General features: G+C 42.1%; 1 protein-coding gene across 22 annotated transcripts in view; it reads left to right on the forward strand.

Moving 5' to 3' along the window:
* ACER2 (alkaline ceramidase 2) overlaps positions 1–13,019 on the forward strand; it is a 71,422-nt gene that overhangs the window by 40,020 nt on the left and 18,383 nt on the right. For 21 of the 22 annotated variants that reach the window (XR_012516590.1, XR_744894.3, XM_074394906.1 and 18 more), the window contains 2 exons: positions 581–722; positions 11,810–11,947. Coding sequence is in view for 20 of the 22 variants with exons in the window: in XM_074394906.1 (XP_074251007.1) it covers positions 581–722; positions 11,810–11,947 (280 nt within the window). In the remaining 2 variants the exon portion in view is untranslated. The remainder of the gene's footprint in view (positions 1–580; positions 723–11,809; positions 11,948–13,019) is intronic. The other variant, XM_074394900.1, reaches the window with a different exon arrangement.

Below are 13,019 nucleotides of genomic sequence, written 5' to 3' on the forward strand. Positions count from 1 at the left end.
CTTAAATTCAGGCTTGATAACAAGGTTGGCATTACTATCTCTTGCCTGCATTTGAGACTTCATTTGTGTAGTTGCTATTGGGGCAATGCCAGTGCAGTTTTCTGAGAGCGGCTGAGGAAAGTCATGTGAAACAATTGAACTCTGGGGAGGCTGGTTTCTAATGGACTAAAATTGAAGAAAAAAATGTAGATGTTTGATCCCTCATTGTTTTGTGAAATGCTTGTGTCATTTCCATTTCCTCCCACAGGCAGGTTGGGAATTCTTTACACTGAGGGAAAGTTGACTTTTATTTACTGCCTCTTCTCATAAAGGCTCTGTGGATGAAGGCAGAATGTGTTTAACTGTGGAACTATTAAAGTTCTGATGTGCTGATGTTTGGGCCCTGGTTGAAATCCTCTTTCTAGACTTGAGGCTTGCATGCCTGGGTGGTATGAGTTTCTTTCTTCAGTTTCTTTTTTCAGAGAGAGAGAGTGATCTGGTGACTGTGATAACTGTTGGTGAAAGGACTATCCTTAAGCAGTGTATTGAATTTGTGTCCCTTCTGTGGTGACCTTTTTATATTGGTTGTAATTGATTCTAGGAATTGGATCTGTCTACTTCCATGCAACTCTTAGTTTCCTGGGTCAGATGCTTGATGAACTTGCAATCCTTTGGGTTCTGATGTGTGCTTTGGCCATGTGGTTCCCCAGAAGGTATCTGCCAAAGATCTTTCGGAATGACCGGTAAGCTTGCACTAAACATTTTTGCATTTGCCGCTAGGGGTGGTACCCCATATAACAATGTATATATGAAGAAAAATAGCACATGATTGAGTTTAGCCTAGTGATGAGCTTCTCATATACTTGTTCAGTATCTACTGATTGTTTTTATGATCTGACAATATAAATAGACTGGCAGATTAAAGAGGGAATTTTAATGCTTGGGGAAGAACTGATATAACATCAGGGACAAAGAGTCAAATAGTATCCTTGTTTGATATGAGCAAGAATGGAAAGACCTTCAGTGGGGGCAACATACTGAATGGTGATTTGATACTCATTGATTTTTCTGCTGTAACATTTCCTTGAGACAAATCCAACTCCACCAGTTTTATACATCCGAAGTAGACTCCAGATTGATAATCTGGTTCTTGGAGCTATAGATACTGTAGTTTTCAAGTTGCTTCTTTTTTTTTGCTTCTGATGAGAGCTGTGTACCTGTGTGCATGCACATGCATGTGCACACGTGCACACACACACACACACACACACATACATTCTTATATACTGTATATATGTTCAAACTGGAAACCCAGAAGTTCAGGAAGGATGCATGTTAATAGCCATTGTGTTAGGGTTATACAATTATCCATCCAGTAAATATTTTTGAACACTTACATTTTACTATACATTTTTTTTTTTAAAGACAGAAATCATAAGACCATTTTATTCAAAACGTGGAGCGAAACAGCTAAATTATAACTCAAGAATGAGGGTAAAATAAAGACATTTTCCAGCAAAAAGTGTCCCACTAATACTTCCACCAAAGAATTATGAAAAAATGTACATTACGAGGAAAACTGAATCCATAACCAAGATTGACAATGCCAAATAAAATAGTGAACAAAGTCATTAGTAATCACCTGGGAAAATCTAAATGAGCACTGACAGGGTAAATCAGTAATAGTAACCGACGTCAGGAATATAAAAGCAAGGTGGAACTATAATGCTTAATATCAATAACATGTGAGACAGTACTATACATTTTTCTAGGCACTGGAATATCACGGTAAAACAGCAGAGTCTTCCTCTAATGAGCTTACATTGAAGTTGGGGAGATTACAGATCAACAAACAAACAAGTAAATAATATAATGTTAGAATATGTTGGGTACTGTGATGAAAAGTGAAGCTGATAAGGGTTTAGTGGTGACAGCGTGTGATTTAGAGTTTGGTCAGAGAAAATCTTTCTCAGGTGTGTGAAGTTTGTCACTATCTAAAGGCAAAGAGGAGATTCAGCCCAATAAAGATGAGAAACGTTCCCAGAACAGATTACCCACATTCTCTGTAGGACACTGTTTTGTCAAAATATGTATTATTATGGCTAAATAGTCTAAAACTATGGATTCAATGACGCAAATGTGCCCATGGAAGACTTATACCAGGAAAATAAAATAATTCATTATAGTTTTACTGGCACTTTGAAAAGGGACAGGAGCTGTGCAACTGCTGAGGACTAAGGCTGCTGTCTGTGAATGCAAATGGAGAAGCATCTATGAAAAATATTGGCTGCAAGTGGCACATTATATAATTGTGTGTATGATATCCTAATTTTAGAATGAACGAAACTCTTTCTCAGTATGTTTTTGTATTAGCACAAAACTGCCTGGGAGGTAAGGACACCTAGCTACAGCCATTGGCTATTCTTGGGAATTACAGCAGAGAGGGACAGCCACTTTTACCTTTCACCTGAACTGGTTGATTTTTTTTTTCCTTTCTCTCTCTCTTCCTTCCTTCCTTCCTTCTTTCCCTCCCCCTTTCTTTCTTTTTCTCTTCATCCCTCCCTCTCTCCCTCTCTCCCTCCCTCTTTCCTTTCCTCCTTTCCTTCCTTCCCTCCTTCCCCCTCTTTCTTCCTTTCTTTCTTTTTTTTCTTTCTTTCTTTTTCTTTCTCTCTCTCTTTCTCTCTTCCTTCCTCCCTCCTTCCCTCCCTCCCTCCCTCCTTTCCTTCCTTCCTTCCTTCTTTTTTTGTCACACTCTGTGTCCAGGCTAGTGTGCCATGGAGTGATCTTGGCTCAATGCAGTCTCAACCTCCCCAGGCTCAGGTGGTTCTGCCTACCTCAGCCTCCCCAGGAACTGGGACTACAGGTGCATGCCACCACATCTGCCTAATTTTTGTATTTTTGATAGAGAAGAGGTCTTGTTATGTTGCCCAGGTTGGTCTTGAACTCCTGGGCTCAAGCAATCCGCCCACTTCAGTTTCCCAAAGTACTGGGGCTACAGATATGAACCACTGCACCTGGCCTAATTCTTTTTTTAAATAGAGATAGGGTATTGTCATGTTGCCAAGGCTGGTCTCAAACTTCTGGGCTCAAGTGGTCTTCCCATTTGGCCTCCCAAGATGCTGGGATTATAAGCGCGAGCCTCTGCGCTTGGCCATGGCCTAATTTTTAATACTAAATATTTATTTTAAAATGAGCTAGGGAGAAAACGTGCATTGATTGGATTAGCTGTACAATCTTATCCTGAGAAGCAGGATTTGAATTGAATAGTATCATCTCTGAGTATCCATTAGCAGATAGAAGTATCCTTAAGAAGGTTACTTATCAGAAAATGAGAAAGCGAGAGTGTAAAAAGGGGTGGTGGGGCAGGGAGGAGGAGGAGAGAGAGAGAGAAAGAGAGCAAGGGAGTGAGAGACAGAGAAAGAGCTGTTTACAAGTAGAGGTTCCTCGTCTTAGATGAACAGTGGTTCTCCATCTTGGTGAGGCCTTCTAATCGGCAGGGAAAATATGCTTTCAAACGTGGGCAGGTTGGTTTACGCGGTCTCCAGTTTCCAGTCCTGTTTAGTTTCTTCATTCAACTTTAGGAGAAGCCTTTGGAGGTGAGGAAGGGGTTAAGGATGCAGGTGGAGGTAGAGGGCACCAGGTAGGGTTGTGAGATGGTTCTGCACATAGGCACCTTTTGACTCTGCCTGAAAAACAAGCCATTTACCTTTTGGCTTTTCCCTGTCTTGAAATGTACCCACCAGTCACCACCATCCTTTCTCTTAACCTGGTGTACATTAGATTGAGAGCCGAGGAACCACTTTGCTCATAGGTGTTATCTTTCAAGTCCTGAAATCTGAGTAAGATATTAAAGAAATGGGAATAAAGGTTTGTGTTTGTGACATTCTGGAGGCCTGGGTTGAAATTCCAAGGGATAGTTTTTAATGTATTCATTACAGAAAACCTTGTTTTCTTTTCTTTTCTTGGTTCCTGGAGGTAGGAGGAATGCTGTTTGAGCAGGAAAGAAGAAAGTAGGATGATGACATTGGTAGTTAAAGCTTATCAACTTACTTATTATCCATCCATCTGTGTATGTATGTATGTATGTATGTATGTATGTATGTATGTATCTATATCTATCTATCTATCTATCTTGTAGCCCAGGCTGGAGTGCAATGGCATGATCTTGGCTCACTGCAACCTCCACCTCTCAGATTCAAGCAATTCTCCTGCCTCAGCTTCTCGAGTAGCTGGGACTACAGCCGTGTGCCATCATGACCAGCTAATTTTTACATTTTTAGTAGAGACATGGTTTCACCACGCTGGCCAGGATGGCCTCCGTCTCTTGACCTTGTGATCCACCCACTTCAGCCTCCTAAAGTGCTGGGATTACAGGTGTGAGCCACCGCACCTGGCAAGGCTTATTACCAACTTTGGTAGTTAAAACAGAGCCAGGTATGGTGGTACATGCCTGTAGTCCCAGCCACTCAGGAAACTGAGCCCAGGAGTTTGAGCCCAGCCTGGGCAACACAGTGAAACCCCATTAAAAATAGGAAAAAAAAAAAAAAAAGAAAACATATTGTGAGGCAGAGTTGTCTGTGACTGGGACTTTTTCTTCACCAGCAGCCTGCAGCATTTCTCTGGGGAAGATGTGAAAATACAGCCACTCTGTCTTCCTTTAGAGGCAGTGGGTACCATGTGTATATATATCCCTGGCTTTGGAAACAATCTGGGTTTGAATCCTAGCTTTACAATTTGCAAACTGTATGACTTGTCTTGACTCTTTCTGTTTCCTCATGTGTAAAATTATATAAACAATACTGTTGATCTCTGGGACCTCTGAGATGATCCTGGAGAGCACTTAGCACAATACGAAGCAACATGGAGAGGGCTCAGTCAAAGTTAGCTCTCCGGACTGCCTGGGGCATGGAGAGGAGAGTTCTGCCTAGCATTTCTGAGATACGCATATGAATTGATGGAGAGAATGGACATTGAAAATTTTAATGAGCAAAGAAATAAAAGGTGCATGTTAAGGGAAAAGTAAATAAGGTTTTCAACGCTGTTTGTACATCTTCAGTTTTCCAGTGACCAGGGAGGGCAAGAAGGCCACGCCCCTTTGCATGTATTTCACTGTCCATGATGTGGGACAGGTGGCAGCTCTGCAGTAGAAATGGCAGACCAGACCAAAGAAATCATGTCAAAACCAGGATTTCTGTACATCAGGGATTTCTGGTTTATCTGCCTAAACTTACCAAATAGTAAACATTTATCTCCTTTTCTTTCTTTATCCCTTCCCTCCCTTCCTTCCCTCCCTCTCTCCCTCCCTTCCTCCCTTCCTTGATCTAGACTTTGCTGGAATATTCTTTTTTTTTTTTTTTTGAGATAGAGTTTTGCTCTTATTGCCCAGGCTGGAGTGCAATGGTGCAATCTTGACTCACTGCAACCTCTGCCTCCCGTGTTCAAGCAATTCTCCTGCCTCAACTTCCTGAGTAGCTGGGGTTACAAGCATGTGCCACCACGCGTGGCTAATTTTTGTATTTTTCGTAGAGATGAGGTTTTGTCATGTTGGCCAGGCTGGTCTCGAACTCCCGACCTCGGGTGATCCGCCCACCTTGGCCTTTCAAAGTGCTGAGATTACAGGTATGAGCCACCACTTCTGGCCTTTGCTGGAATATTCTAAACACACATTAAAAATAGTTTTAATGTGAGATTTTTGGAGAAGAGACAGTAGAGTGTGGTGGCTGAGTTTGGATCAGACAACATGGCTTTGAATTAACAATTCACTAAAAAAAAAGGTTCTGGGACCCCATGTTGCTTGTCTGTAAAGTAGAGATTACAAAAGTTATCTTCCTCATGGGGTCAGAAATACATCGGAAAATTATATAAGGCATACAGTACAGTGGCTCACACAGAGTGAAGACTCAGTAAGTGCTGGTGGTTATTATGAATGTCTTAGCGTTTTTTTTTTTGTTTTTTTTTTTTAAATGAAGTCTTGTTATTTCACCCAGTCTAGAGTGCAGTAGAGTGATCTTGGCTCACTGCAACCCCTTCTCCTGGGTTCAAGCGATTCTTCTGCCTTAGCTTCCAAGCAGCTTCCCAAGTGGCCACTTGCTACCATGCCCAGCTAATTTGTATTTTTAGTAGAGATGGAGTTTCACCACGTTGGCCAGGCTGGTCTTGAACTCCTGACCTCAGGTGATCCACCCACCTTGGCCTCCCAAAGTGCTGAGATTATAGGCATGAGCCATTGTGCCCGGCCAGAATTTTTTATTGATTATATAATAGTTGTACATACTTTGTATAGGGAAATTATTAATGTTCATTGTATCAATAGGATATAAATGTTGGTTTTAAATTAAAAAAAACTTTCTTTCATCTTGTCTAGACTGTCCTGACTATTCAAGACATTCAGCTGTTGATGGTTATTAATATTTTTTAGATATTTTTATTTTGAGGAAAAAATCAGAATAAGGAACTATTACAGGGTAATTGAATCCCCCCCTTTTTTTGTGACAGGGTCTCACTCTGTTGCCCAGGCTGTAGTGCAGTGGTGCAATCACAGTTCACTGCAACCTCTGCCTCCTACACTCAAGTGATCCTCCTACCTCAGCCTCCCGAGAGGCTGGGACAGCAGGTGCCTATCACTGCACCTGGCTAATTTTTGTATTTTTTGCAGAGACAATGTTTTATCATGTTGCCCACGCTGGTCTCAAATTCCTGGGCTCAAGAGATCCTCCCACCTTGGCCTCTCAGTGCTGGGATGACAGGTGTGAGCCACTGTGCCCAACCTTGTATCCACTTCTTAAATGATTTATTCTGCTGTACTTGTTATGATTTTGTCTTTACAAAATCTCAGGAGAGCCTTCACTTTATAATCCACTTTAGTTTTTGAATCCTGAATGGCAAGGGAGCAGTCTGGGATCTGCCCGCCTTGCTAGCATTCTTGCTGGATGACTTGGGGCTGGAATCTTAAACTCTCTGGGCCTTAGTGCTTTTTTTTTTTTTTTTTTTTGAGACGGAGTTTCGCTCTTGTTACCCAGGCTGGAGTGCAATGGTGTGATCTCCGGCTCACCGCAACCTCCGTCTCCTGGGTTCAAGCAATTCTCCTGCCTCAGCCTCCTGAGTAGCTGGGACTACAGGCACGCGCCACCATGCCCAGCTAATTTTTTGTATTTTTAGTAGAGACAGGGTTTCACCATGTTGACCGGGATGGTCTCGATCTCTTGACCTTGTGATCCGCCCGCCTCGGCCTCCCAAAGTGCTGGGATTACAGGCTTGAGCCACTGCGCCCGGCGCCTTAGTGCTTTAGTTATGAAATAACAGGGTTGGACTAGTTCTCTGAGGTCTCTTTCATGACCAAATGCTATAGTGCTGTAACTATCAAGGGCTGGCTGTTCTAAGTAAATTATGTTTTGGTAGCTTATAGCAGTGGATCTTAACCAGGGACATTTCCAGTTCTTACCGGACATTTAGAAAGTTTGTGGACATGATTTTGATGGCCACTATGATGGGAGGTTTTATCATCTATAAATTTCATTTCATTTCAGAAGAACAAAAACATAACCACTGCTGTAAAGGGTAGCCAATGATAGTGGTTTTCAAGCCTAAAAAGTAAAAATTGGTTTTACATTTTACCAAAGTAAAAAGGGACACAGGGTATAGGCTTGAAAACGACTGCTTTAAAGGGTAGCTAATGATAACAGTAACAGCTTTACTATAAAAATATTATCATGATGGTACTGGCTTGTTAGATTTTGGTTTGGAGAATATAGGAAGCAGTGGTGCTAAGGGTTTCCTGACCTTGTGTTTCAGTGTGAAACCCTACTGGGCTGGAAAGTTGAAAACAGGACCAGAGGCTGTCATCAATCACAGTTTAGAAAAACATGCTATTGGGGCCTCTTACTCCTGTATATTTCCAGCTCTCTTTTTCCCAGGGCCTCTGTTGACTCTGGGGTCTGCTGGGCTGGCTGGCTGGCTTTCTGCTGGCCACATGGCCTCCGTTTACTTCTCCTGGCTTCAGAAACTTGTGTTCACAGGATGTTCTCGTTGGCCAGCACATTCCCGTACACCTTCTGGACCAGACATGGGGAGGTGTCTGCAGTTGGCCTCCTCTAAAGAAAACATGTTTCACAGCTGGGTGTGGTGGCTTATGCCTGTAATCTCAGCACTTTGGGAGGCCGAGGCAGATGGATCACCTGAGGTCAGGAGTTCAAGATTAGCCTCGCTAGCATGGTGAAACCCCGTCCCTACTAAAAATATAAAAATTAGCTAGGTGTGGTAGTGGGTACCTGTAATCCCAGCTACTCTGGAAGCTGAGGCAGGAGAATCACTTGAACCTGGGAGGCGGAGGTTGCAGTGAGCCAAGCTTGAGCCGTTACACTCCAGCATGGGCAACAGAGGGGAACTCTGTCTCAAAAAAACAAAAAACAGGCCGGGCGCGGTGGCTCAAGCCTGTAATCCCAGCACTTTGGGAGGCCGAGGCGGGTGGATCACGAGGTCAAGAGATCGAGACCATCCTGGTCAACATGGTGAAACCCCGTCTCTACTAAAAACACAAAAAATTAGCTGGGCATGGTGGCACATGCCTGTAATCCCAGCTACTCAGGAGGCTGAGGCAGGAGACTTGCCTGAACCCGGGAGGCGGAGGTAGCGGTGAGCCGAGATCGCGCCATTGCACTCCAGCCTGGGTAACAAGAGTGAAACTCCGTCTCAAAAAATAAAATAAAATAAAAAAAAAAACCAAAAAACAAAAAACAAAAAAACACAACAACAAAAACCAAAAAACAGAAAGCATGTGTTTTCAAGCTTACTGCCTTTAAACCATTTGGCAGTACTCTGTGGAGCCTTTGGTGATTGCAACAGCAACTCAGTCACATTTTCTCTGAGAGTATGATATCAACAACAATAATATTATTTAAAGTAGTAATTATTTTTTGGTGGCACATGCCTTTAGTCCCAGCTAAAGGACACTGAGGCAGAAAAATTGCTTGAATCCAGGAGGCGGAGGTTGCAGTGAGTCAAGATTGTGCCACTGTACTTCAGCCTGGGTGACAGAGACTCCATCTCAAAAAAACAAAACAAAATGCAAAAACAAAACAAAAAAGTAGTATTTATTTTTAAAATGATGGTAAGGATAAAAGTAGTAATGAATTTTATTAGCACATAACATGTACCAGGCACTGTGTTAATGCTTCCAAGAACACTGTGAGGCACAATGTCTTAATTTTTATGTGGGAAAGCCTCAAAGAGTTGAGTTACTTGCCAAAGGTCTCACAGCTAGTAAGCAATGGAGGCAGGCTTTGAATGCATATCAGTCTCACTGAAACTCCTGTGCCTTGAATCACTGTTGCCCTGTCTGACCTGTGCCTAATTCCTAAACCACTGGATATAGAGAGGTGATGCACTTTGGACGTTTCTGATTATGTGTTTATCCTACCAAGAAAGGTCAAATTGCCTTGGCATGAGTCACAGACCCTCAATTCCAGTGGAAGAGTTATTGTGGGTCACCAGGGGCCCTGTGTGTGATGGCTGTGGGCCCTCACCCTGAGCAGGCGGCCTTTCATCCAGTAGATGAAGAACACCAGGCAAGGCCAGGAGAAAAACATGCCTCTCCTGAGGATTAGTTGCTTGGAGTCTTTCCCACATATATTTTTTCCTCTGGTAGAGGTTCAGAGCTATAATTCCTATTCATTCCAGTCTGAAAGTTGGCAGCTTGGTCAATGATTTCCTGTGCCTTGATGATGAATGTCTTTCCTATTTAAGAGATAAATTTGTATTTTGAGGGTTCAACGCCCTTCGATTTTTTTATAATGGAATTTCATTCAGATTGGCTTCCTAACTGTGACCTGTTCCAGGGCTCTTGGCCAAAGTAAATTGTGCTAATGAGGAATAACAGAAACTTCAGGAAAATCGTGTACTCCTAAATTTAAGTCATGGATGAGGCCTTGGAAATCATCTAGTCCAGCCTTTTCATTTTACAGATAAGGAAATGAGTCCCAGGGAGAAAAGAAAGAGCATGTCTAAGATCACGTCGCCACTTCTGGCTCTTTCTACTGAAATGACCTCCACTGAAGGGTGTGAGGATGCTATCGATTATTTGTCTGAGACTTGTCATTTCAGAAACTTGTTGATGTAAATTCTTGTGCATACTAGGCTTGTAGGCTGTCAGTAAATATAGACTATTTTTCTTAGTCTATTGAAATTTTTTCTGAAAACTTTATTTGGGTGTGCTAGACACATAGGACAAATTTTCTTTTAAACAAGGATGCATTATGGTTTGTGAATGGTCTCTGTTTTACTTATGAAAGTTATACATGTTCACTTTGTAGAACAGGGGGTGACAAACTATGTCCTGTGGGCCAAAAGGGTCCTGTTTTGCAAATCAGGTTTTTTGTTTTTTTTTTTGAGACGGAGTTTCACTCTTGTTACCCAGGCTGGAGTGCAATGGCGCGATCTCGGCTCACCGCAACCTCCGCCTCCTGGGTTCAGGCAATTCTCCTGCCTCAGCCTCCTGAGTAGCTGGGATTACAGGCACACGCCACCATGCCCAGCTAATTTTTTGTATTTTTAGTAGAGACGGGGTTTCACCGTGTTGACCAGGATGGTCTCGATCTCTTGACCTCGTGATCCACCCGCCTTGGCCTCCCAAAGTGCTGGGATTACAGGCTTGAGCCACCGCGCCCGACCTGCAAATCAGGTTTTATCAGCATCCAGCCATGCCCATTCATTTACTTATTCTCTGTAATGGCAAAATTGAGTAGCTGTGGCAGAGACCTTAGGACCTGCAAAACCTGTGTGTGTGTGTGTTTGTGTGTGTGTGTGTGTGTGTGTGTGTATAATTTATTAAATATAATTAATATTTATTTAATATAATTATACACATTTAATTATTAATGTATATCTTTGATTAAATATGTATTTATAATTATGTGTAACCATATAGCATAACTGTATGGTTATATATCATATAAATATATTCATATAATATATTCTTTATACTTACAAATAAACATATATTTAATTAAATACTTATATAATTTATTTTATGTTGAGGTTATAGCTCACTGTAACCACAAACTTCAAGGCTCAGGCTGTCCTCCCACTTTGTCCTCCCAAAGTGTTAGGATTATAGGTGTGAGCCACCATGCCCAGCCCAAACCCAAAAACCCTTTATAGAAAGAAATTGTTAAACCCTGCTGTAGTTTGTCTGAAAAAATAGAGAGAAATCAAATGTTTGAAAAAATATAGAAAAATCGGCTGGACATGGTGGCTCACCCATGTAATCCCAGCACTTTGGGAGGCCGAGGTAGGTGGATCATGAGGTCAAGAGTTTGCGACCAGCCTGGCCAACATGGTGAAACCCTATCTCCACTAAAAATACAAAAATTAGCTGGGCATTTTGTCACACACCTGTAATCCTAGCTACTTGGGAGGCTGAGGCTGGAGAATTGATTGAACCCAGGAGGTGGAGGTTGTAGTAAGCCAAGATTGTGCCACTGTACTCTGTCTCAAAAAAAAAAAAGAGAGAGAAAGGAAAGAAAAAAATACAGAAGAATCACACAAAGGAAACAGTTATCCATAACTCACTTTCAGAGATGTAGGTTAACTGTAATTTTACCATTCTTATGGCTAAATATTTTGAAAACCTCTAATTATTTCCTAAGGATAAGTTACTTGAAGTGGAATTCCTAAGCCAGTGAGTGTGAATGGCTTTTTGAACCTTAGTACTTAGTGCAGAGTTTCTTTATGGCTTGCATTTCTGGCAATGCCTGTAGCTTGCCAACATTAAACAAACAAACAAACAAACAAGAACTCCTTTTCTAATGGATTTGGTTTTGCTTCATGGATTCAGGGGCAGGTTCAAGGTGGTGGTCTGTGTCCTGTCTGCAGTTACAACGTGCCTAGCATTCGTCAAGCCCGCCATCAACAACATCTCTCTGATGACCCTAGGAGTTCCTTGCACTGCACTGCTCATTGCAGAGCTAAAGAGGTAGGTGCCATGATTCCTACCTACCTCAGGCTGTCCCTGTGCTGGGAACACACCAGCTCAGGACTCCTTTGCTGCTCTGCAGCAGAAGAGGAATTTTATTCCTCATGAAAGTTAGTTGCTGACTGTTGGATGGAAGCAGGTTTGATGGTTTGGATCATGCCATTGATCACAGCTAGCTTACCAGGACCATCTTAGTGCCTAGACCAAGCTGTCTAGACTTAATTCCGTAGAAAAGAAAAGTTCTAAAATGTTATTGTATTCAGACCCAGAAGGAAAAAGAGGAAGGGGGCAGGGAACATGAGTTTGTATCATAAGGAAATATGAGCTTCTGGTGGACTGTAGCAGATATTGATACTTTCTCTGAGGTTTAGTGTCTCATTTACAGTCTATCAGGTAATGATTTTGCTCTTTGCATTAGCATTTTCTTTTGGGAACTTGTGTACTCAGAGTTCAGGTTGATATTCAGAAACATTTTCGTTTAGCGTTTGTTGGTACATGATTTTCCTCTTCTAGACCCAATTACAATACATCTAATCACTGCCCTTATTTTCATTCTCTTTGAAAACACTTCTTGGCCAGGTGCGATGTCTCATGCCTATAATCCCAGCACTTTGGGAGACCGAGACAGGTGGATCACCTGAGGTCGGGAGTTCAAGACCAGCTTTACCAACATGGAGAAACCCTATCTCTACTAAAAATACAAAATTAGCCATGTTTGGTGGCACATGCCTGTAATCCCAGCTACCTGGGAGGCTGAGGCAGGAGAATCACTTGAACCTGGGAGGCGGAGATTGTGGTGAGTTGAGATCACACTGTTGCACTCTAACCTGGGCAACAAGAGCAAAACTCTGTGTCAAAACAAAAACAAAGACAAAAACAAAAACAAAAAAAAAGAAAAAAGAAAACACTTCTTTTTATTTGCAGCCATTTAAATAATACTTTTTTTTTTTTTTTTTTTTTTTGAGACGGAGTCTCACTCTGTCACCCAGGCTGGAGTACAGCGGCACATTCTCAGCTAACTGCAGCCTCTGCCTCCTGATTTCAGGTGATTCTCCTGCTTCACACTGCCGAG

This window comes from Saimiri boliviensis, chromosome 2, assembly GCF_048565385.1.
Source record: "Saimiri boliviensis isolate mSaiBol1 chromosome 2, mSaiBol1.pri, whole genome shotgun sequence".
Lineage (NCBI taxonomy): Eukaryota > Metazoa > Chordata > Mammalia > Primates > Cebidae > Saimiri > Saimiri boliviensis.